The sequence below is a fragment of the Xiphophorus couchianus genome, chromosome 4, assembly GCF_001444195.1.
Source record: "Xiphophorus couchianus chromosome 4, X_couchianus-1.0, whole genome shotgun sequence".
Classification (NCBI taxonomy): Eukaryota; Metazoa; Chordata; class Actinopteri; order Cyprinodontiformes; family Poeciliidae; genus Xiphophorus; species Xiphophorus couchianus.
In genome coordinates this window covers 34788727-34810290 of record NC_040231.1, presented here as the reverse complement: position 1 = coordinate 34810290, position 21564 = coordinate 34788727, and the positions used below count along the sequence as shown (strand labels likewise).

Sequence of the window (21564 nt, the reverse complement as noted above, 5' to 3'; positions counted from 1 at the left end):
CATTGTCCTGCATTAGGAGGAACCCAGGGCCAACCGCACCAGCATATGGTCTCACAAGGGCTCTGAGGATCTCATCTTGGTACCTAATGGCAGTCAGGCGGTATCTGGTGAGCACATGGAGGGCTGTGCGGCCCTCCAAAGAAATGCCACCCCACACCACTACTGACCCACCGCCAAACCGGTCATGCTGAAGGATGTTGCAGGCAGCAGACCGCTCTCCACGGCGTCTCCAGACTCTGTCACGTCTGTCACATGTGCTCAGTGTGAACCTGCTTTCATCTGTGAAGAGCACAAGGCGCCAGTGGCGAATTTGCCAATCCTGGTGTTCTCTGGCAAATGCCAAGCGTCCTGCACGGTGTTGGGCTGTGAGCACAACCCCCATCTGTGAACGTCGGGCCCTCATACCATCCTCATGGAGTCGGTTTCTAACCGTTTGTGCAGACACATGCACATTTGTGGCCTGCTGGAGGTCATTTTGCAGGGCTCTGGCAGTGCTCCTCCTGTTCCTTCTTGCACAAAGGCGGAGGTAGCGGTCCTGCTGCTGGGTTGTTGCCCTCCTATGGCCTCCTCCACGTCTCCTGGTGTACTGGCCTGTCTCCTGGTAGCGCCTCCAGCCTCTGGACACTACGCTGACAGACACAGCAAACCTTCTTGCCACAGCTCGCATTGATGTGCCATCCTGGATGAGCTGCACTACCTGAGCCACTTGTGTGGGTTGTGGAGTCCGTCTCATGCCACCACGAGTGTGAAAGCACCACCAACATTCAAAACTGACCAAAACATCAGCCAGACAGCATAGGTACTGAGAAGTGGTCTGTGGTCCCAACTGCAGAACCACTCCTTTATTGAGTGTGTCTTGCTAATTGCCAATAATTTCCACCTGTTGTCTATTCCATTTGCACAACAGCAGGTGAAATTGATTGTCAATCAGTGTTGCTTCCTAAGTGGACAGTTTGATTTCACAGAAGTTTGATTTACTTGGAGTTATATTGTGTTGTTTAAGTGTTCCCTTTATTTTTTTGAGCAGTGTATTTTGCAGCCAATTTTCCTTTTTTTCCCCTAAAACTTCAACAGCCAATTCTTATTTCTCCAGCTGTAATGAACAAGTTCAAAAATCTGCCTTCCACTAGGTTTTTAAATTAGGAGCAGAGCTGATGTCTCTGTAGCTGCGTTTCCATTACAAATGTGCACAAAACGTAGTCAATATTCCACTAATAGCAACCCACCCCTCCCCCCCAATTTTGCAATTGTTGTTTCCATTAAACAAGAAACACAATTAAAATCACACGTGAATAAGTTTGTTCATGGAATAAGTCATTAAAAAACAAAAACAAACCATCCTCCTTCTACCACTTCATGTCGTCTTCATCATCATTTTGCCAGTAGTAACATCCGGCTGTTTTTTTTTTTGGGGGGGGGGAAACAACACTTTAGTCTTGCACAAAAACACTTAAGTTTTTTTGAAAACTGTTGTGTTTCCATTAAGCAAATTTGTTTTCGGAATTTCAATTTGTGCAGTTTTACGTTTGATGGAAACTGTTGAATGGTAGCTAACTTTGAGTCTTCCTGTCATGTGACCTTGCTTTTCTTGGGTAAAAGTTCATTTATCAGACATTGACAGAGTTTTCCATTTTCTGATCGAACCCAGCTTCTCCTCCACCGTTCCTGCTGCGCGTTCAGACGTTTGATCACCTCCAGGAAGCGATTAAAAGTTTGTATATTTCTTTGTGCTTGTGGAGTCCTGCAGGATGAGGTCACAGTGCAGAGCAGACCATGCACGTCCTGTCACTGCATATGGTGACAATCTGCTGTGCTTACAGTAATACAGTACAGTACGCCCTGTGTGTGTGGTTGGTGTAAGCATGGACGACGCAAAACATGATCATGGAGGGAAATGAAGCTTGAAATGAGCGATCCAACTCCATGCTGGCTTGTCTACAGGTTAAACTTTGATGGTGCTGCTGGTGATAATGATGACGATGGCGGTGTGTGTTTTGTGTGTGAGCAGAACGCTGCAGGTCCTGAGAAAGACGCTGAAGCAGTCGTTTTCCGCCTGCACCGTCATCCTGTCGGAACACAAAGTGGAGCCGCTGCTGGAGTGCCAGTCGTTCCTGGTGAGTTTCTAGCAGCTTCAGCCTCACAAAGTCAAAGTCTCTTAATTAACGTTGTGAGTTTAGACATGTGTTTGTTGGCATGTCAGTGATGGGGCTTGGTGGCTGAACAAGGTGATGGTGTGAAGGGAACATCTGACAAGGAGGCCTTGTTACATAAGAGCGCAGCAATGAAATCATTTTTAATGTCTTAATTTTATCCTTCTAGCTCAGGGGACTACAACCTGCTATATATACAGTATATACGGTCTACTGTATATACACACACACAAATATATTTTTAATTTAAAAATAAAAAGACTTGCATTTTTTCTCTCACTGTTTGAAGTTGAATCAGACCAAACTTTTCCTCTTTTAGCTTCGTTAGAATTTTGCTAAATGCCAGAAAGCTTGGCATTTAAATTTTTTAGAATTTTTTTGTAACTTCTGTCAAATTCAAAAGTTTGCATACATTTGGTCAGTATCAGAGATTACTGTCTTTTAATCTGTGTGGTAACAATTTAACTTCAGACAGAAAACATTAGTTTGTGTATTCTAATTTGGTGTATGTAAATATGTGGTCTCAACTGCATTATATAATGCAGATTTTTTGTATTAATTTCCTCTTTTGTCATGAATTAATTACACAGATGTTTCAGAACAGAAGAAGTATTTCAAATCTATTTTTTACTTGTTTTTAGGTTGGAAATGCTAAATGTATCTATCCTATTTTTCTTTTACAAGGTTTATTGTTTTTCTTTATTTCAAAACCTAAAAATAGAAAAAAAAAAACGGCAATTCTTCAAAAATGACAACAAAATTCTATATGATAAACTGGCACATTTACCAAACCTCTAATAGTTGATGTTTATATTTTTTCCCAAAAGGTCACAGAACGTTTGTGGCTCTAAACGAGTTTTAAAAATAACTTTTTATTGGACTGAGGATGAAAATAATTCTGTGTTTTGTAATGTTTGCTGAACCCTGTTCTAGCTGAACCTGTAACTCTACAGCTACAACGATTAATCGGATTAATCATGAGCGAAATGATTATTGAAATAATTGTCAACGTAATTTAGTAATAGATTATTACTAATTGTTAGCTGGAGTATACAGACTCAAAAAAGGTTAATTGGTGAAAGAACAACACACTAAGAGCAGTAAATGAGAAACGTACAAAAATACATTTTGCATCCGAGGTAAAAAAAAAACAAAAAACAGTAAGACTTCACTTGACAGGCTGCATAAACATGACATAACACCTGTTATGAACATGAAGGAATCTTCATGTTGTCATGAAGTATCATTTGGTAAATAATGACACATTTCATGCAAAGGTACATTAAAACCTGCATTAAAAGTCCATTAAATGTGTCATGACAAACGTCATTATTTACCAAATGATACTTCATGACAGCAGTCATAAACATTCATGAATTCTACTTCATCATCATAACAGGTGCTATGTCACGTTTGACAGTGTCATGTCAGACTTATGCACACCCCTTCAAATAAAGTGTTACCAAAATGGCTTAAATGAAAAATCTGCAGAATTTGCTAAGTTGTTTTCCGATTAATTGATTAGTCGATTAATCGTCAAAATAAACGATAGGTTAATAGATACCTAAAGTCATGGTTAGCTGCAGCCGTAGTTACAACCGCTTCTCCCCTCATCCACAGATGATCGAGAAGAGCTCTGTGAAAAGCTACGACACCATTCAGAAACTCATGAACGAAATGAGTCACCTGAAGCAGGCCATCAGCCCCGCCGACAGGCTCCGCCTCTTCCCCACGCCTCACCGCCTCAACTCAGTCAAGAGACCGCCGCCTCAGACCGCCAAGATCTCGTCGCTACCAGAGGAAGCCGAGGACGAAATCCAGGACACGCGGCTTTAAGCAGCCAGCCTCGCGCCGACGCAGACACACGAACACAACCCAGAGTCTGATCCAGCCTGTACACAGCAGCCAGTCAGAACCACCTGACTGGTTTCAAACAGAATCACAAACAGAGGGATTCGGCCATAGAATCAGTTTTAATTTAAAAGAGCAAAGGAAACAAAACAGAAATATTGATTTTTAATTTTTTTAAATAAAGCTGCATATTTAAATAGTATATTTTTAATAATTATAAACATGTTTTTTTATTTTAGGTTTTTTACAGATGACACTGGCACAACACATGTGGCTGAGACAGTTTTACTGAAAGAAGCACAATTTGATCACTGTAAGACACAACAACCAATGTCTGAATTATTATGACATTCAGATTGATGTCAGAATTTCCTAATATTTATAAATTACCCTTGTAAATTTAAAATACACTGCATTTTAAACTCTAATGGGATGCACCGATAAATCGGTCCTGATTTCTTTCGTTTGGGGAGATCGGTGATCAGCCGATACTGATATGTGAAGCTGATTTTATCTACTTTGGCAGAGGTAGATTTTTCTTCTTTTTTTGCTGTTGTCAACAAAACATCAGCCACTGTCCTCTTCTGCTCTACAGTGAGACGTCTGACTGCCAGACCGACCCACCAGTTCATGGTTAACAATAGTCACCCCACTGTTACCAATCCTGTGACCTTCCTGCTAACTTTACCAACAATTCAGACAAAAAAATGGTACCAGCCAAGATCAGAATCAGCAGATCAGACTTTTTAAACTACAATCAGTGCACTCCTAATTTCTAACATTCATCAACTTTGCTTGGCTTTGATGATTTTATATATATATATATTTTTTTTAATCAAAGTATAAAACAGAAATTACTGGATGTATGGCGTTACTCTACTGACAACTCAGAGCAGCTGTCTGAATCATTTGTCTGCATATGTTTGCATATCCAGGCTCAATGTGATCTTTTAGATTATATGCAGAGTAAATGTGACGGAAAGATGAAGTAACACCCAGCTTGGTATGAAACACCTGCAAGAAAGGTTTAGAAAATCTGACTGAAACGTGAAAGAGGATTTGTGTGAAGCAGTGAGTGGAGGAGCAGCAGGGAAGGAAAGAATCCTTGTGACGGAGCGGACGAAGTCCATGTGGAAATGCTTCATACTCTGGAATTCTTTGTTGTTCCTTCAAGTAATTGGCAAGTTTCAAACACACAACTAGATTATGACTTCTCCAACCATTCCACTAAAAACAAACACGGTTCAGTCTTTTAGTTTTTTAGTTTTGGTTGCTTGGTAGTAAAGCCGCGCCTCCCACAGACACTGACTCCGCCTCCGTTCTTCCGGCTGTTTTATGGCGCCCTTTCGTCATCGTTCCCACTGGCAGCCTTTCAAGTTCAGTGTCCACCAATCGGCCATAACATTATGACCACAGAAATGTAACTAGTACTCAGGATTTGCACTGGTGGATCAGGGGATTTAGTTCCAGACGCACCTTATTATAAAATCACATTTATCTGGTTGATTTATGTTCTGTTAAAGTTTTCAATCATCATTTAATCTTGGCTACCTTTTGTCTTTTACAATAAGCCATATGACATGTCAACTACAACTCACTGATGTAATTCAGGCTGCAGAAGCGTGGAGTCATTGGTTTATACGATGTAGAGCCAGGGTTTCCAAGCTGTGGCACGGGGCCAATCAGACTCAGTAAAATCTGTTGTCACTATCCAGTGACTTTTACTCAAAATCTGACTTTTACTGCACCCAAATTTGCTTGTATTGACTTTACTAAACCTTGTCAAATACAACAAGCGTTTTGAAACGAGTTGCCAAAATATTCTTCTGCTCAGAGACATTTTTGGTTTTTTCCAGATGATACCCAGAATCAAAGCGAACCTGTAAAACCTTTAACAGCATCCCTTTCCAAAAGCAAATCTGACATTTAATTAAAGTATTTTATGCTTGGATTATTGAATGATTGTTGAATGTGTGTAAGAACTCTCAAGTACTTCTGACTTAGATGTTGGCCCATGTGTCATTAAGTTTGAAGACCCCCTGACACGGAGAGCAAGCATCTAGTGGCCATTAGAGGGACTGCACCTACCAATGCCTTGATATCCAGTTATTAACAAATAGCTGGATATCAAGGCATTGATAACTTGCCTTGATAACTTAACTTTCCTCCTGCTTGTCATCCAAACCCAGAGCTTTTCTGCTCGTGGACCAAGCAGCAGGTATTTGCTTCTGATTTGGACTTGGTTCTGCTAAATGATTAATAAAATCCAGAAATGTGTCAGAGTTTAACCTTTGAACTCAGCTCATGTGTTTTACATGGAACTGCTTTCTGATGATGTACGTCAGAACCTTCAATTAGTCTTCCTGACCCGAGAAGAAGCCTCGCTGGTGTCTGCACACACTCGCCATCATAGCATGACGTTGTTGACTGATGCAAGTATTGAGTGATGACTCAAACCCCCCTATTTTTCTATTTGTACGCACTTTTCAGGCTCCCTGAGGTACTCTCATCAGCTCTCACAGATCATTTTTTAATGAAATCATTGAAATAAACCAACATTAAAGTTTGAACTCTTGTCACTAGCTAATGTGTTGTGCAGATTTTTTTCATTAGAAAACAATCATTTCTTTTGAAAGTTGGAAAGTCATTTTGATTCTTTAAACATGATCGTTTCTTCTTTTTGTTGAGGAAAGCGCTTTTGAAACTGAATATTTCTGAAGGTACCGTGGAGAGGAGTCTTGTGACAAGTTTGTTTTTATATATATATATATATATATATATATATATATCAAGTAAAAAACATACTAAAACTTTTTATCACTCATAGGAAAGGGACACAAATGTCCAAAGAACTGAAAATGTTTTTGTTCAGTCATATGTATTTGGAGTAAAACTAGATTTGGAGAATTTGACTGTGTGGCTGCGTCTTCCTTTTGTCACAACATTGACATTATTGCTGACGTTTTTGGATTTTGGTTGTGTCTTATGTTGCTAAAAGCTGTTTGGTTCCACAAGACAAACTATTAAACACCGGCTGAGTCAGTCTGGCTAACAGCAGCTGTCAAGGTTTATTGTCAGCTGACAATATTTTAGCCATATAGTGTTTATGCACAAATCCTGCACATTTTGAGATAATTATATGCAAATGCAAATTGTACTAAGTATATTTTCTGGATATTTAAGGGCATTAAAACACACTAAACATCTCAATCTTTGTCTCTTCGGACTATGAAACTCATCTTTTCTTGGTTTAGAAGTGTCTTGACTCAGAGCTGGTCTCCGGTTTGTGACCAGATTTTGGAGTATAATAACTCATTACCTTTAATCTCAGGATTAATTTGGGTTTTCCTCCTAACTTTTTTTGTATTGGTAAATCGTAAGACAGAACTTCTCTCTTCAAATTTCCCAGAGTTCCTTGCTTTTTCCCATTTGTCTGAGTGTTCATCGCCCAACGTCTGGGTAAATGACAATCAGGAAGTCATGTTAAATGATAATCTATGATAACCTTCAGCAACATTAATTAAAGTGTCTGTATTTGATCCTGTATGAGTTAGAAAAAAATCTAGACAATTTAAATCTGATTCTATGGAGACCTGCACACGCCAAGAATAAGTAAAGAAAATGTCAAAAATTAGAACAATTTTATTTGGATTTTTGTGCATCAAATAATTCTTTAGTGTGCAATCACAATATTGAAAATAATGGAATGGAACTTTTTGACCACAAGTGAAAGAAAACACTGGCGCCCCTGGAGATAAAATGTATTTTTCTTTTTTATTGCAGTATGATCATTACTAAGGTTAGAAGACCTTGTTAAATAAAGGTGCATTAGCCTTTATTTAGGTTATGTAGTTAAAATGTGATATCTATTCAGGCCTAAAAACAAATAAGCATTAAAACATTTTCTTTTAACATTTGTTTATACATTTTCTTTATACATTGGGTTATAAACTTATGTCTTGATTGAAGATGACTGAACAAACCAAAACTCTCCAGACTGAAACACTGGTTTATTATTATTACTAATGTATAACAGGCTGGAAATAAATGAACACGAGTCTGGTGGAAACATTGGGCATTTAAAATATTTATTATGGCTTACAACTGACAGAGGACATCCTGTGTTTATGCACTTCTATTACTTATTGCCACATCCCATTCACTTTGAAACAAGTGGAGGGTTTAAAACCAAACTTATTCTACAAACACTTATGTACAAGGTTTAGTGTTCTTTTTGTACTTTTCTAAGTTTCCTCAGCAGGTTTTCTTTAAGGTTTCATCACTGTACAAGAGTAATACCACGTACACCAACCTGTAGAGCATTTAAACGTACTCTTATTTACAAATATATTTGGTAAAACCCTGATTAATTTCAACAGTATTTAAACCAACCTTGCAACTATCTGGAGATAAAACACTTGAATGTCTCAAAATACTTAATACCAAAAAACAAGAAAGAAGAACAAAAAGCCTAATAGTGTGTGTTTTATTTCTGGTGTGACCTTATTCCTACAGGAGAAGAAGACGATTTCACTGTAAGTACACCGGAGGGCTGAGCCGTTCCAGATCTGAACGCTGTCCCATGATGCAATGGGCTCAAACACTTGAATTAAGGCAACAGAACAAAAACAACCTGCTGCTTTACTTAGTTTTTTTTTTTATGTTACAGTGTTCTCACTCCTACATGAGCGCGTCGTTCAAATACTGTAGTAGAATCCACTATGGTCCCCAAATATACAACTGCAGTACAGAATAGCAAGTACAGAGAAGTACAAATCCAAGGTCATCAGGTACCTAATCTTTACATTGAGAATGGTTGGAGGTGGTGGGGGTGGGGGTGGGGGTGGGGTCTACTGGTTGCTATGGTGCAGGTCTCTGTGGAGGATCCAGATGTCGTCTTGTGAGCTGCTGTGCTCGTTCATACTGTTGCGGTAGAAGTTGCTGTTGGGGGGGTTCTGCTTTGTTCTGCTGTTGGCTGGAGCTTTCCTGAGGCTGGGGGGGGTCTGGGTCTGGTTGTTATTGCTGATGCTGCAGACGCTGGACACCCGCGTCTGCTGCCCCCTGCTGTTCGGGATGGGAAGCTGCGACTTGACCCGGGGGCCGGAGCGGCGGCTGCTGCTCTGACAGGCCGGCTGGACAGAGTTGCGGCCCGGCCCGCCGGGACACACAGCCTGCTGGGACAGATGGACCGATATCATCACACAGGAAACAGAACCTGGGGTTTTGTCAAAGTACCAGCAAAACTATACAGGGGGCACTGAAAGTACTAGAGAAATGCCAAATGGCCTTTCTACCTATACAGTCTAGAGATAGGCCAAATGACCTGAAGGATTTTATCTAGCAGGTGCTTTTGTTCTGTAAATAAGGCCATTACCTTATAAGTACCCTGGTAATGGCCTCAACGCATCTCACAGTTGCACAATTGTTCCTTAGACTTCGACTTCGACTTAGACTGACTTTGTTATCATTTTGCATGCACAGGGTGTATACAGAACGAAATTTCGTTGCATACGGCTCAGGACAATGTTTGAGGTTCCAATGTTGTGAGTAAAATAAAATACAGTATAAAATATGAATATAAATCTAAATATAAAATATAAAGTGCAGGACTGACAGTAAAATAGAAGTTATTTAGCTCTGTACATGTGCAAGGTATAAAGTGGAGACCAGTTTTTGAGTGCAGTCCAGTTAAGAGTTCAGCAGTCTGATGGCAAGTGGGAAAAAGCTGTTTCGGAACCAGGTGGACCGGCACCGGATGCTGCGGAACCTCTTTCCAGAGGGCAGCAGGGAGAACAGTCCATGGTGGGGGTGTGAGGGGTCACTGATGATGTTTCGGCCTCAGGACACGCATCCTGCATCGATGGTTGACCTGACACTTCGCCCTTTTGCCTGAGCTGGGTGTGGAAGGTTGTTGCCGAAGCAGTTTCTCCTTGTGTGCCTTCTTCTCACTCACATGAGAGTTACAAAACTCTTTTGCAAGCTCAACCAGGAAGTCCACCCGTCTCTCCTGCATCCCAATGCGTGCCTGATAAATGTTTCCATGTTTGCCAGGTTTGCTGACCAGCTGTCACATAGTGATGGAACCTTGGTCACCCACCGCAAGATTATGACTGAAATAAATGCCATTAGTTCTTGTGAACTAAATAGGTGAAGCAGTCACCTATTTATCCTCCACAGCACAAAAGGCTGCATGCAAATTTGCATGTGCAAAGTCTGCCAGATTTCTTTTGCTTACACTTTTTGCATGATTTTTTTGAGGTGGATCAACACAATTAATTTGGTTAGTTTATTTCTAAACTGTCATTTTAAACCCACTTAGCTTTATTTCAAAGAGAAACATTACTAATTTCTTTTAGAAAAACCTTTGCATATTTCTTGAAACAGATTGTATGTTTTGCAAACTCTATGTACATTTGGCAAAATGACCTGGATAATGCAGCACAACATCATGGATCAGCTGCAAAAGGTCACATCTCTCCAAAAACACTTCATGTATGCTTCAAAACTAAACTGACTAGTTGTAGGTATCATAGATACCCACCCCCAACATGGACTATTCACACTCCTACCTTCTGGCCTGACGGTCAACGGCCACATTTACAATTGAAGAATGCTAATTTGAGCCATCAGAGTCGTCAGTTTGGACTCAGGGCCTTTTGGCCCTGTTTCAGTAAGTCTGGGGAGAGGTCGAAAACCTAGTACTCCTAGTTGACTCTACTCAGAAGGGGTTTCATTCTGATGGTTTGTGCATTTGTGAACACATTGTGACATGCAGCAGCTGCGTTTCCATTAACCGTAAAGTTACGCAAATTGAAATTAGGTGAATAAGTTCACTTAATGGAAACATGCCAATTTCAATGTTTTAATGAGAAGTTTTAGTGTTACGATAAGTTGGTTTTTGGGTCTCATCAAATCACATGAGTCACATGGTCAAGCCTGATGTTACTACTGGCGAAAATGCAGAAGAAGTTGTTGGAGGATGATGGAATTGTTTTTGTTTTTTCTCGCAGCATCACAGTTCATAAAAAGTTGTGTCATTTCAAATGTTGACTCCATAACTCTTCTGTAAAATCACAGACTACAATTTTCCCCAAACGCCTTACACGTAGCCACTTCCAAGTAGGCGGGGCTTGTTGCTCCAACGCCTGAAGAAGATTCTGACGTCTCCCCTGATTGGCTGATAGATGATGAGTGCTAGCACCATGACTGAATTGTGGTGCTAGTCCATCACTGCCATGATTTTTTAATTACTTTTTCAGGTGTAATTTCAATTTCATTTCTTTTTTAATAGAGACACTGCAGTTGTGAAATTGTGTTTTTTCGCCATCAGCAGAATACAGACTAAGATTTGTGTACATTTGTATTGGAGGCACAGCTGGTGCTGGAGAATTCAAATACTTTGAACTTTACATTTTATCAAGTCACAACCACAAACATTTATTTTGAAGAGATTTAAAGTGACAGCCCAGCACAAAGTGGTACAAATTATACATGATTCTGAAGCTTCTCTACAAAGATGAAACTGCCTTTTACCCTGACACCTTAAAATAACTGCCATTAGCAAAGCTGGAGCATTTACACAAAGTTGATTGATAGCGTTAAGACCCTCCTCCTGGCTCTGATTGGTTGTTTCTGCTAAGCGGTGCATTTCATTACTGCAGATGGCAGTAGAACCACAGGGAGGAGCCAGAGAGGTTTGGTTATCTGTCAGGCCATGATGACAGTTTGAACAAACATATTGTTTATTAAACTTACATACTGCTGCACATTTAAAGGAGTTTTAAAACAATTTCCTAAGCTTTGAACATATTTTCAACTGGCAAGCCAGGAAAGAGTTTCAGAAAACAATCAAAAGCTCCACAGTGACTCTGGAGGAACTGCAGAGAGCTGCGGCTCAGTTTGGACAATCTGATGACAACCATTAGATAACTCTGGCCTTTATGGCATTTGCAACAATTTCAGTCTCTAGATGCCTTACATCAGTAAACGCAGCAAAAAGATTTAAATGATCTGAATACCAACTGCACAGCACTCTTCAGATTTTTCTTCTTTCTGTTTAGTAATTATCCAATAGTTTGAGTTGGGATATCACACAAATCCCAACATTTGTGATGGTCATTTTAGAGAGGATAATGCAATAAAAAAAGTGTAAATATTTGTATATATGAAACTTCTCATTACCTCTGACTGCTGCTGGACAGCTGCTTCCTGGTTAGACTTGTGGCCAGGCTGTTCCTTACTGGGAGTGCTGGGAAACATGATCAAGCTGTCTTTGACCTGGGAGATCTGTGGGACCCAAGAAGAAACATCTGAAAAAACTGGGTAAGAATACCTGAGGATCAGCAACGAAAGCTCTGATAAATACAGCAGGTCCACAACTTGACATGGCCTTCCTGTGGTTTGTGCAGAATTAGCATGCTCAGCTTTGATTATCTATTTTTGAATGTGAAATGTAGTGTCGTCTCCCACATCAAGTACCAGTTACCAGAACAGGAGCTCATTAAACATCAACGCCAGCACCAGACACACAGTTAGAATGACTGTCAGCTATGAGTCAAACGATTAGCATAATGCTTCCTGTCTTATCAGTAATATTAATTATGTTTTATAAATAAATAAGTGACTTAGCATAAACATGACGATTAGCCAACCTTAAAATGTGGATCTGTACATAACTCTATACTGTCTGGTATCTGTGGCTAAATCAATTCATTTCTAACATTTTATCTAGGTACTATATAATGCTAAAAAACACACATTATAACTGCAGTAAATGGTGAATGTTTCTTGTTCTAAATGGTTTATTTAAAAATTAGCAACAGGAAGGAAAATAGGTTATCTTATCTTAATTAAGAAGGTTTAATTCTGGGAACTACCATCTTTGGAGTCGACTAATTATCAATTGCTCTGGTTTTAAAAAGTCATGGAGTCATGCTAGCTAGCTACCAAACTTTAAAAATATTAAAAGATTTTTATCAATTTGACTTCATTAAGATCATTTTCTTTTTAAAAAGAAGTTGTTTATTTAAAATCTAGAGCAGTATCACATTACATACTAATCATGCTAGCTGTTAAGTGCCTTGAGACACATTTGTTGTGAATTAGCGCTGGTTGAATAAGCTGAATTAAATTGAACCAATCAAGCTATTATCAGCTAAATAGCTTGATAATATTAGTTTTCAGAGTTAATCAAATAAAGGCCAGAGCTACAAGATGCAATAATATGACTTGCAAAATATAAAACAACCTACTGCTTAAGATTAGCTTGCATTTTATCTCACTATTTGAGACTGAAGAACACCATTATTTTGTGTTTTTCTAAATATTTTTAGGTATAAAAAACTCAGTTGTGATGTGCTAAAATTAGAACGTGAAATAGCTGAATGCTATAACTCTTAACTGTAATAATAATAATAATAATAATAATAATAATAATAATAATAATAATAATACATTTTATTTCAAAGGCGCCTTTCTGGCACTCAAGGACACCGTACAAAGAGCAAAAGTAACAGAAACAATAAAATGTAGCAATTAAAAATAGATAGAATAAATACACAACAATGTATCTATATAGAATCGATATATAAATCTATGTAAAAAATCTATATAAAAATCAAGCAAACCAATTGTGTCATATTGAAAAGGCAGATCTAAAAAGGTGTGTTTTAAGTTCGGTTTTAAATTTAGGGAATGACTTTATGTTTCTAAGGTGAGGTGGTAATGAGTTCCAGAGTTGGGGAGCAGAGCGACTGAAAGGTAGTAAGACGGACAGAGGGGACAGACAAATGGATGGAGGAGGATGATCTGAGGGAACGAGAGGGAGTGGCAATATGAATAAGATTGGAAAGATATAGTGGGGAAAGATTGTAAAGAGCCTTAAAAGTATACAGAAGAATTTTGTATTCTATGCGGAACTTGGTAGGCAGCCAATGAAGTCTTTGCAAGATAGGAGTGATGTGGTGCATGGATGGGGTTTTAGTAATGATACGGGCAGCTGAGTTCTGGACCAGTTGAAGCTTATGAAGAGATTTCTGGGTGAGACCAAACAGAAGGGAATTGCAATAGTCCAGGCGTGATGTCACAAGACAGTGAACAAGAATGGCAGCGGAATGGGAAGTAAGGGAGGGGTGAAGACGGTTGATGTTGCGTAGATGAAAATAAGCTGAGTGGGTAATATTGTTAATATGAGACTGGAAAGAAAGGGTGCTGTCAAGAATAACACCCAGACTCTTTACCTGAGGGGAGGGGAAAACAGAACAGTTATCAATTTCAAGAACTGTGTTCTCAACAACAATAAAATATCAACAAATTTATTAAATTAGTAAGAATCGTGTTATTAAAGAGCAGCAATGTAATATTTGATTTGTTTTAAGTAGAAACAATTAGATCATGCTAGATGCTAAATGTTTTAAGTTAGAAACATTGATACAATAAAAAATATTGCAAGTCAAGTTTATCATACCATGAGAATCTCATACTGGCCAATACACAGTACAGCTGGTCTGACTGGAAACACTGAGGCAACAAAGGTTACGTCAATAAAGATAATAAAAGTAATAAAGGTTATGTTTCCCTCACTTCAAACTAAATTTAAGTGCTTGGAACATCACACAACAATTCAAACATTTTCAAGGATTTCCACCTGTATCAGCCATGCTTATTATAAATGTAGCAACACCAAACTAAACAATGGTAGACATTCAACACCAAGTAACATTGTTAAAACAAAACAAAAATCACCCAAACTCAAATTTCCTTACTTTTTGAGCACATTTTTAAATAGCTGAAGAATTTTGTGGAAACTAACAACTATAAATTGAGGACATATATAATCAATTACAGGGTTTGGAAATGCCAGACTTAATTTTTTTCATTTATGCTAAAACTAGTCTGACATGAGGTAATGACAAAGACCCTCAGACAGACTGACCTCCTCAATTCCTCTGCTGGCTCAGAGTGAAACTAAAGACTGAACAGCTTACCAGAGACATGCTGATGTGTGCCTACCTGACTGGTGTGTGTGTGTCTACCTGACTGGTGTGTGTGTGTCTACCTGACTGGTGTGTGTGTGTCTACCTGACTGATGTCCGGCTCCGACCTGCTGGAGCACATGGTCTGCAGCTCTCTGATCAGATCCGTCTCATCATCGAAGAACACCGGCAGGCCAGCTGGCTGCCTGCAAACCCAGACAATAATGTCACTGTAAGGTGAATTACGAAACACACACACATACACACACACATTCAGACTCCACAGCCCTGCGGCAGTGGTTACAGTCCATGTACTGGGTGTCAGTAACAGCCAGAACACCGACCTGTGACCATTGGACATGAACCGGACATCAGAGCTGGACACCGAACCTGAAATCACATTCAGGAGAAATTCTATTAACAAACAACATTAAGCTCCTGCTGAACTCAACAACATTCTTTGTCATTTTGATTTCCTTTCTGAGATTTTGCATCGTTATCATCACAACTGAAGGACATTTCTGTTAAATAAATAAGGTCTCCACACTGGGAACCTCTGGGTCCTTTGAGTTAATGAGTTTGAAACCTATTATGTCTATCAAACAGCGCCCCCTTGTGGACACTCTCAATTCAAATTCCAAAATACTTTATTAAATCCCAAAGGGAAAATAAATGTTGTTGTAACTCATATTAACTGAAAATTCTTCAGTTATTGTAGACAGTGATGGCTGTGGGCAAGAAGAATCTCCTGTAGCAGTCTGTGTTACAGCAAATTTCAAGAAGCCTGTATTCATCATAGAAAAAGAGACCCTTTTTTTATGAAGGTCTCTTGAATGGGATGGTACTAATATGATATGCAAATATGAACACAAGACTTTTCCATCAACGTCTGAGCTTCAACTATGATTAACGATAAAACGTATCTGTAGCTGCTTCCATTACAAATGCACACAAAACTTTGCCAATATATATCATGTCGAAAAAAATACAATTTCGCAATTAAACAAGAAATGCAATTAAAATCACATGTGAATAAGCTTGTTCACACAGGAAGTAATAGAACCTTCTGTGACATCATCCTTCTACCACTTCCTGTTGTCTTTTTTGTCATTTCATCCAGTAGTAACACCTGCTTCACACAATGTGAAAAAAAGTATTTCTTATCAAGGTTTTGTGAAATACTTTGGTACAGCTGAAAAACCACCTCATCCTAGCACAAAGTTTTTTCAACATGACCATGTTTCTATTAAGCAAATTCATTTTTGTAATTCCAATTTGCATAACTATATGGTGAGTGGACACCTAGCTAGAGCTTGATGTGAGCGTTGGGCCCAGATGCTGCTTCCTGTACTGACCCTCTCTGAAGGAGCCCCCAGAGCTCCAGGTTACCGAGGGGCTTCCCTTCTTCCTGGGGCTGGTGTTGGATCGCCTCAGCTTGCTGCCGTCTCGGCCCCGTCTCCCCCCTCCTGCTCCCTCCCTGCATGAGCTGAGGGCCGGCAGAGGAGACGAGCCTCCCTGAAACTCCAGCAGGTACCGGTCCATTTCTGAAGGATTGAGCAAAAACTGTTTCTTTACCTCAAACCTGATGCTTTCTGATGACTCATCATCTGGGTTGTTGGGGACGACGCCAACTCACCGTGGCGAGGCAGGGGGCAACCCGGCATCACGGCTTTGTTGACCAGGATGCTGAGGGCGGCTTTCACCACGGCCTGCTGTCCGGTGCTCAGCCCGCAGTTGCTAGGAGATAGTCGTTGCGAGGGAGAGGAGGTGGAGCGCTTGGTCGTCACGCGGGAGATGACAGCCCCCTCGACCCGCGGCACCACCACGGCGTTCCAGAGGCGGGCCAGCCACCTGTTGGAAAACAACCCCGTCACATCTGCTCCACAGTCGGACTCTGCCTTCTTAGGGGAATGATGGGTCATTTATGGGTAAGATGCTGTTATCCAGCAGATGGTCACCTGACGATGGGCTGAGCGTTGCTGGGAACGACGGGGCAGGACAGGAAGAGTTGAGGGCCCAGCAGTGCCTCATGGGTCCCCAGACGGGACAGACAGGCATTGAGCTGCTGCCACACCTGACTCACCCACAGCACAGAGCGCTCCATGAGGCCATCTGCTGACCAGGCCGCACTCCCCACCTGCAATAGGAGCAGCTGCTTTTATTCTACACAGACCTAAACATTGCAGAGTGTTTCAACAGGTTATAGGTGAATCACCGGCAGAAGAAAAAGGTGACATGTGTTTTCCAGGCACATAGTGCCATTTTATAGCACAATCAAGTAACTATGTTATCTTTAGATGTTAAAAAATGCAATATACATTTCAAATATGACTTAAAAAGAAATTTGACTTTGTAATTTTGAAATTGGGCCTCTGTTTCTTTAAAAAGACCTGCTCTTTCTGAAACTCCGCCTTCAGGAATCATCACAACAAGGCTCCTCCTTTGACAATGTTTTCACCAGCTGATGCTCTGTTCCACCAGGTGTTTGCTAATTGCTGCTGGCTAGTCTGAAAGAGCTGTAGAGGAGGGCTGCTCTGTGAGGCAGAAGCTTGGAAACTGCAGTTCTGAGGAGGAGCGTCATCTTGAAGGCGAGGCTAGGTCCACACAGGTGTTTTGCACAGCTTTAATCCGTGGGAGATTAAAGGATTTCTCAAACATGAAAGAATCAAAGCAACAGTCCAGATATGTGTTGATGAGGAAATAACATTATAATATGATGTAAAGCTGAAAAAAGTAGATTTTATATAACTCTGCCCCTTTCAGGCTTATTTAGAACTGATTTTACTGTCTCCTATCAGGAGGATGTAAAGCAGGAAAGTAAATCCAAGGGAGCGGCTGCAGCCAGACCTTTGACCTACCTTGTGGAGCACCTTCCTGCGCAGGTGCCTTCCCAGCAAGCCATGCAGCGGCTCCTGGTCCCAGCGCAGCATCACCCAACGGAAATGCTGCTGAAGGCGGAGCTCTGATCCCTGGAGGCGGGGCTTGGACAATGTGCCAATCAGGAAGCTGTTCTCCCTGACGTGGTGTAAACCTGCGCGAGTACGGTGAGGTACATGTGACCAGTCCTGGAGGTCAGTGGGTTTCAACCCTGGTTCTCCAGACACACTGCATGATGTGTTTTAGATGTTTCCCTCTTGCAGCACACCTGGTTACAGCTGACAGTTGATTAACAAGATTTTGTTAAGTGCAATGATCCAATGCAATGTGTAACCAGGGAAACATCTTTAACATGCAAGGTGGCGCTTTGAACCAGTTGATACCCCGTGACTGCTCCTGAGACTGAGACTCGTCAAGAGTACCACAACACTAGACATTCATCCATTTCTGCTTGACCTTGCAGAGGTCGCAGGGCATGGAGAACACAAATACATTCAGGCGTTGGAGCTGCTTATGCAAAGTATTGGGGAAACTGCAGCCAGTGATTTTACAGGAGTAATAACATCCTGCTGTTGATCACGAAAAAGTGTTTCAATTGCTCTTTTGTGGAATACAGTTATTTCCATATGACTGACAAACCATCCTTATCCCAGCGCAAAGGTTTTTATTGAAAACGTTTTTTTTCAAAATTGGCATATTACACCAAGCAAATTTATTTTCATACTTTCAACTTGCACATTTTTATGGTTAATGGAAACGCAGCTACAGACACACACTCACACTGGGGCAACATGGAGGGACAAGTATAATCATGTTTTCAGACTGTGGGAGGAACCCCGAGTCCCCAGAGAGCAACTACGCAGAACATGCTAACATCCATGCAGAAACACCATTGGACTGGATTGGAACCCAGGACCTTCTTGTCGCAAGGCAGCAGAGCAAATAATATAATATGATTATTTTATACCACCAGTTTACTAACAGTGCATGTGTCTGAAGTAAATGTTGAACTTAAGCCTGTATCAATTAAGCAATATATCAATTAATCACATGATAAAATAAAATGAGTGATCATTTACATTTGTATGCTTGTTTGTTTATCACTTTAATCTTTAAAGTGATACTGTAATATTATTGAAAAGCCAGCATTTTGAAAAATACTGCAAACATTTCACACAATACAAAGTAGTTAATTTGAACTTTTATTTTTTATTTTTCAAAGGTTCTTACTGGGAGTTTTGCTGAGAGTTCACAATACATTTTATTTATTGTTGTTTCTCTTGTTCGGTTTATGTATTTTAGATATTTAAAATGTCTCCCACTTACAGTGTTAGATGTTTTCGGAAATTAAAGTTTATTGATCTTTTAGAGGCTGTAGTCGCATTATTATGCCTACATTGTTCTATTAGTTGAAAAAGATCTCAAAATGACAATATTGCCATTTATCACAATCATTTCTGGGACAATTTATGATCCAGGAAAACTTGTTATCCTGACAGGCCTAGAGCTGAACATGGATCCAAGTCGCTGCTCAGTCTGGTGTTAGTCGTACCTGTGCTCAGAATCAGAGGGGAGGCGGAGCCTCTGTTGTCCAGGCTGAGGCAAAGGTCTCCAAGCAGGCCTGTTAGAGATGAAGCCTTCTCCACTCCCTCCAGCAGAACCACCACACACTGATCAGAGTATCCACACACCTCTCCGAACCCTGAGCCTGCTGCTGGCACCAGGAAGCCTAGAAGAAAACCAGGACCGGGGAAAAGTGTGCCACATGAATGGACACATTCCACAGATCCTCAGTCAGGATAACAATAAAGAGCACTTGATTTATCAATCAATCAATCAATCAATCAATCAATATTGATTGTGCTATTTTATAGCACATAAGTAGCTCCTATAATGAGCTTAGAAGATTCGTAGTTCCACCAGGTGTTTGCTAATTGCTGCTGGCTAGTCTGAAGGAGCTGAGTGGGGAAGTCACAGAGGGAGGGCTGCTCTGTGAGACACAAGCTTGGAAGTTTGGAAACTGCAGCTGAGAGGAGGAGCTGTGGCTCGAAGGTGGAGCTAGGCCCACCCAGGCATTTTGCAAAGCTGAATGGTTACCATAGAGATGAAAGGGTTATGTATTAATTGTTTTTATCTTGTAACCAGGTTGCTATGTATTGCAAATTTTTTGGTCCCTCTTGAAAATGAGATCTAGATTTCAACGGGGTTTACCTGATTAAATAAAGGAATATATAAAGGATTCATCAATCATGCATGATGAAAGAATCAAGGCAACATTCCAGGTACGTTTGTGACGAGAGAATAACATAACATGATGTAAAGCTAAAAGAAACTTGATTTTACATGATACTGTCTCTTTAAATACAGGTTTATTTGTTAGAGGTATAGATTATACATGTAATACATAAGATTATGTAAGTGGATGAGGAGTGGGAATATTCAATCACGTTTATTTGTACAAACAATGAATAAAACTTGGATGTAAAATTTAAATGTTATTTTTTGGGGAGGTAAAAATAGGTTCTGTGAATTATTAGCCCCTCAAACAGAACAGAGAGGTGTGAGGAGTCCCGTCTGGTTTCAGGACATGCCTGTTAACGGAGCAGACACCATCCCTCCCTCCATGTGTGTCAGTGTGAACATTTCTCACCACAGGTGATGAAGGTCTCCAGCAGCTGCTCCCTGGTCAGGCTCTCCTCCACCTCCACCCTCACCACGTCACAGCCCGTCCCCTCTGCCTCCTGTTTCGACTACAAACACACAGGGGAGGCGGGGCTGAGCGAGGAGCCACAATGAGGCAAGAGGCACGTTGCCATGGAAACGTAAGAAATGTACTACTACGTGCTGCGAGAAACAGAGCAGCGGGGCAGGAGAGGAGGATGTGAATGAACACAAAGGGATTTTCTTGGCACATCGCTGCCATAAGAGAGAGAATGTTTGTTTCACAATGTTACACATTACTACAGAATATCCACTGCTGGAGCTTGGTGGCTAAGGAGCGTTAGCATCTCAGATAAGATATGCCTACAAAGCCTTTCAGGTGATTATATTTAAAGTTTAGTGTCTTAAACAGTTTTCAGTCTTTTAATGACTCCGACAGCCGCCACAGTTACTGACAGACTAGCAAAATCTTTCCACTGTTCTCTCCCCGCCCCATCGACTGGCTGTGGTAGTTCTTGATTCCAGCAGTGTCATTACATTGCATTGCTGTTTGCACACAATTTCTGTTTCATTGCATCATTCCAAAGCGACAAGGAAAGATTTCCTTTGTGTTTGTGGTGAAACCAGCAGCCAGATGGCCGCACCTTGATGCAGTGAGCCACCAGGTTAGCGATGTACTCCTGGCAGCTGCCTTCCAGGCCATGAAAGAAGAGGTTCCCGTACTGCTCCACCTGAACATCAAACAGGAAACAGATCACGTTTGAACCCAGTGAAACTCTTTATTCTATCCACCAAGCTTACAGTCCTATTCAGTAAATTAGAGTACGCATTGTGATGAGGCTTATTTGATGGATTAAAAGTAACTTTTTAAGACTGGCAACTTTAAAGCAGGGATTAAGCATAGTTTTCCTGCTCCTGATAGCACTTGTTTTTGTTTTTTTAGATGCAGTCTGACAGTTCAGCAAGTTAAATCACTGGTGAAACAAAATATAAATTTGGAGTTTAAATTAATAAAATTGTGCAAATCTCTAAGAATTTGCAGTAAAACCAAC

The 21564-nt window shown here is 40.5% G+C and overlaps 2 protein-coding genes across 5 annotated transcripts in view; one reads left to right on the top strand and one right to left on the bottom strand.

Moving 5' to 3' along the window:
* Window positions 1–6913, top strand: part of cftr (CF transmembrane conductance regulator) — a 78930-nt gene extending 72017 nt beyond the window's left edge. The window contains exons 26-27 of the mRNA XM_028015796.1: window positions 2009–2114; window positions 3771–6913. Coding sequence (XP_027871597.1) covers window positions 2009–2114; window positions 3771–3986 — 322 coding nt within the window. The 3' untranslated portion in view covers window positions 3987–6913. The remainder of the gene's footprint in view (window positions 1–2008; window positions 2115–3770) is intronic.
* A 1148-nt stretch (window positions 6914–8061) lies between these two features.
* The window catches only part of cttnbp2 (cortactin binding protein 2), a 105973-nt gene continuing 92470 nt past the window's right edge, over window positions 8062–21564 (bottom strand). For 3 of the 4 annotated variants that reach the window (XM_028013715.1, XM_028013717.1, XM_028013718.1), the window contains 11 exons: window positions 21157–21243; window positions 20502–20601; window positions 19404–19580; window positions 17833–18005; window positions 16933–17111; window positions 16611–16825; window positions 16330–16518; window positions 15319–15364; window positions 15081–15180; window positions 12183–12287; window positions 8062–9175 (listed from right to left, as the gene is read on the bottom strand). In XM_028013715.1, coding sequence (XP_027869516.1) covers window positions 8852–9175; window positions 12183–12287; window positions 15081–15180; window positions 15319–15364; window positions 16330–16518; window positions 16611–16825; window positions 16933–17111; window positions 17833–18005; window positions 19404–19580; window positions 20502–20601; window positions 21157–21243 — 1695 coding nt within the window. In that variant the 3' untranslated portion in view covers window positions 8062–8851. The remainder of the gene's footprint in view (window positions 9176–12182; window positions 12288–15080; window positions 15181–15318; window positions 15365–16329; window positions 16519–16610; window positions 16826–16932; window positions 17112–17832; window positions 18006–19403; window positions 19581–20501; window positions 20602–21156; window positions 21244–21564) is intronic. The other variant, XM_028013716.1, reaches the window with a different exon arrangement.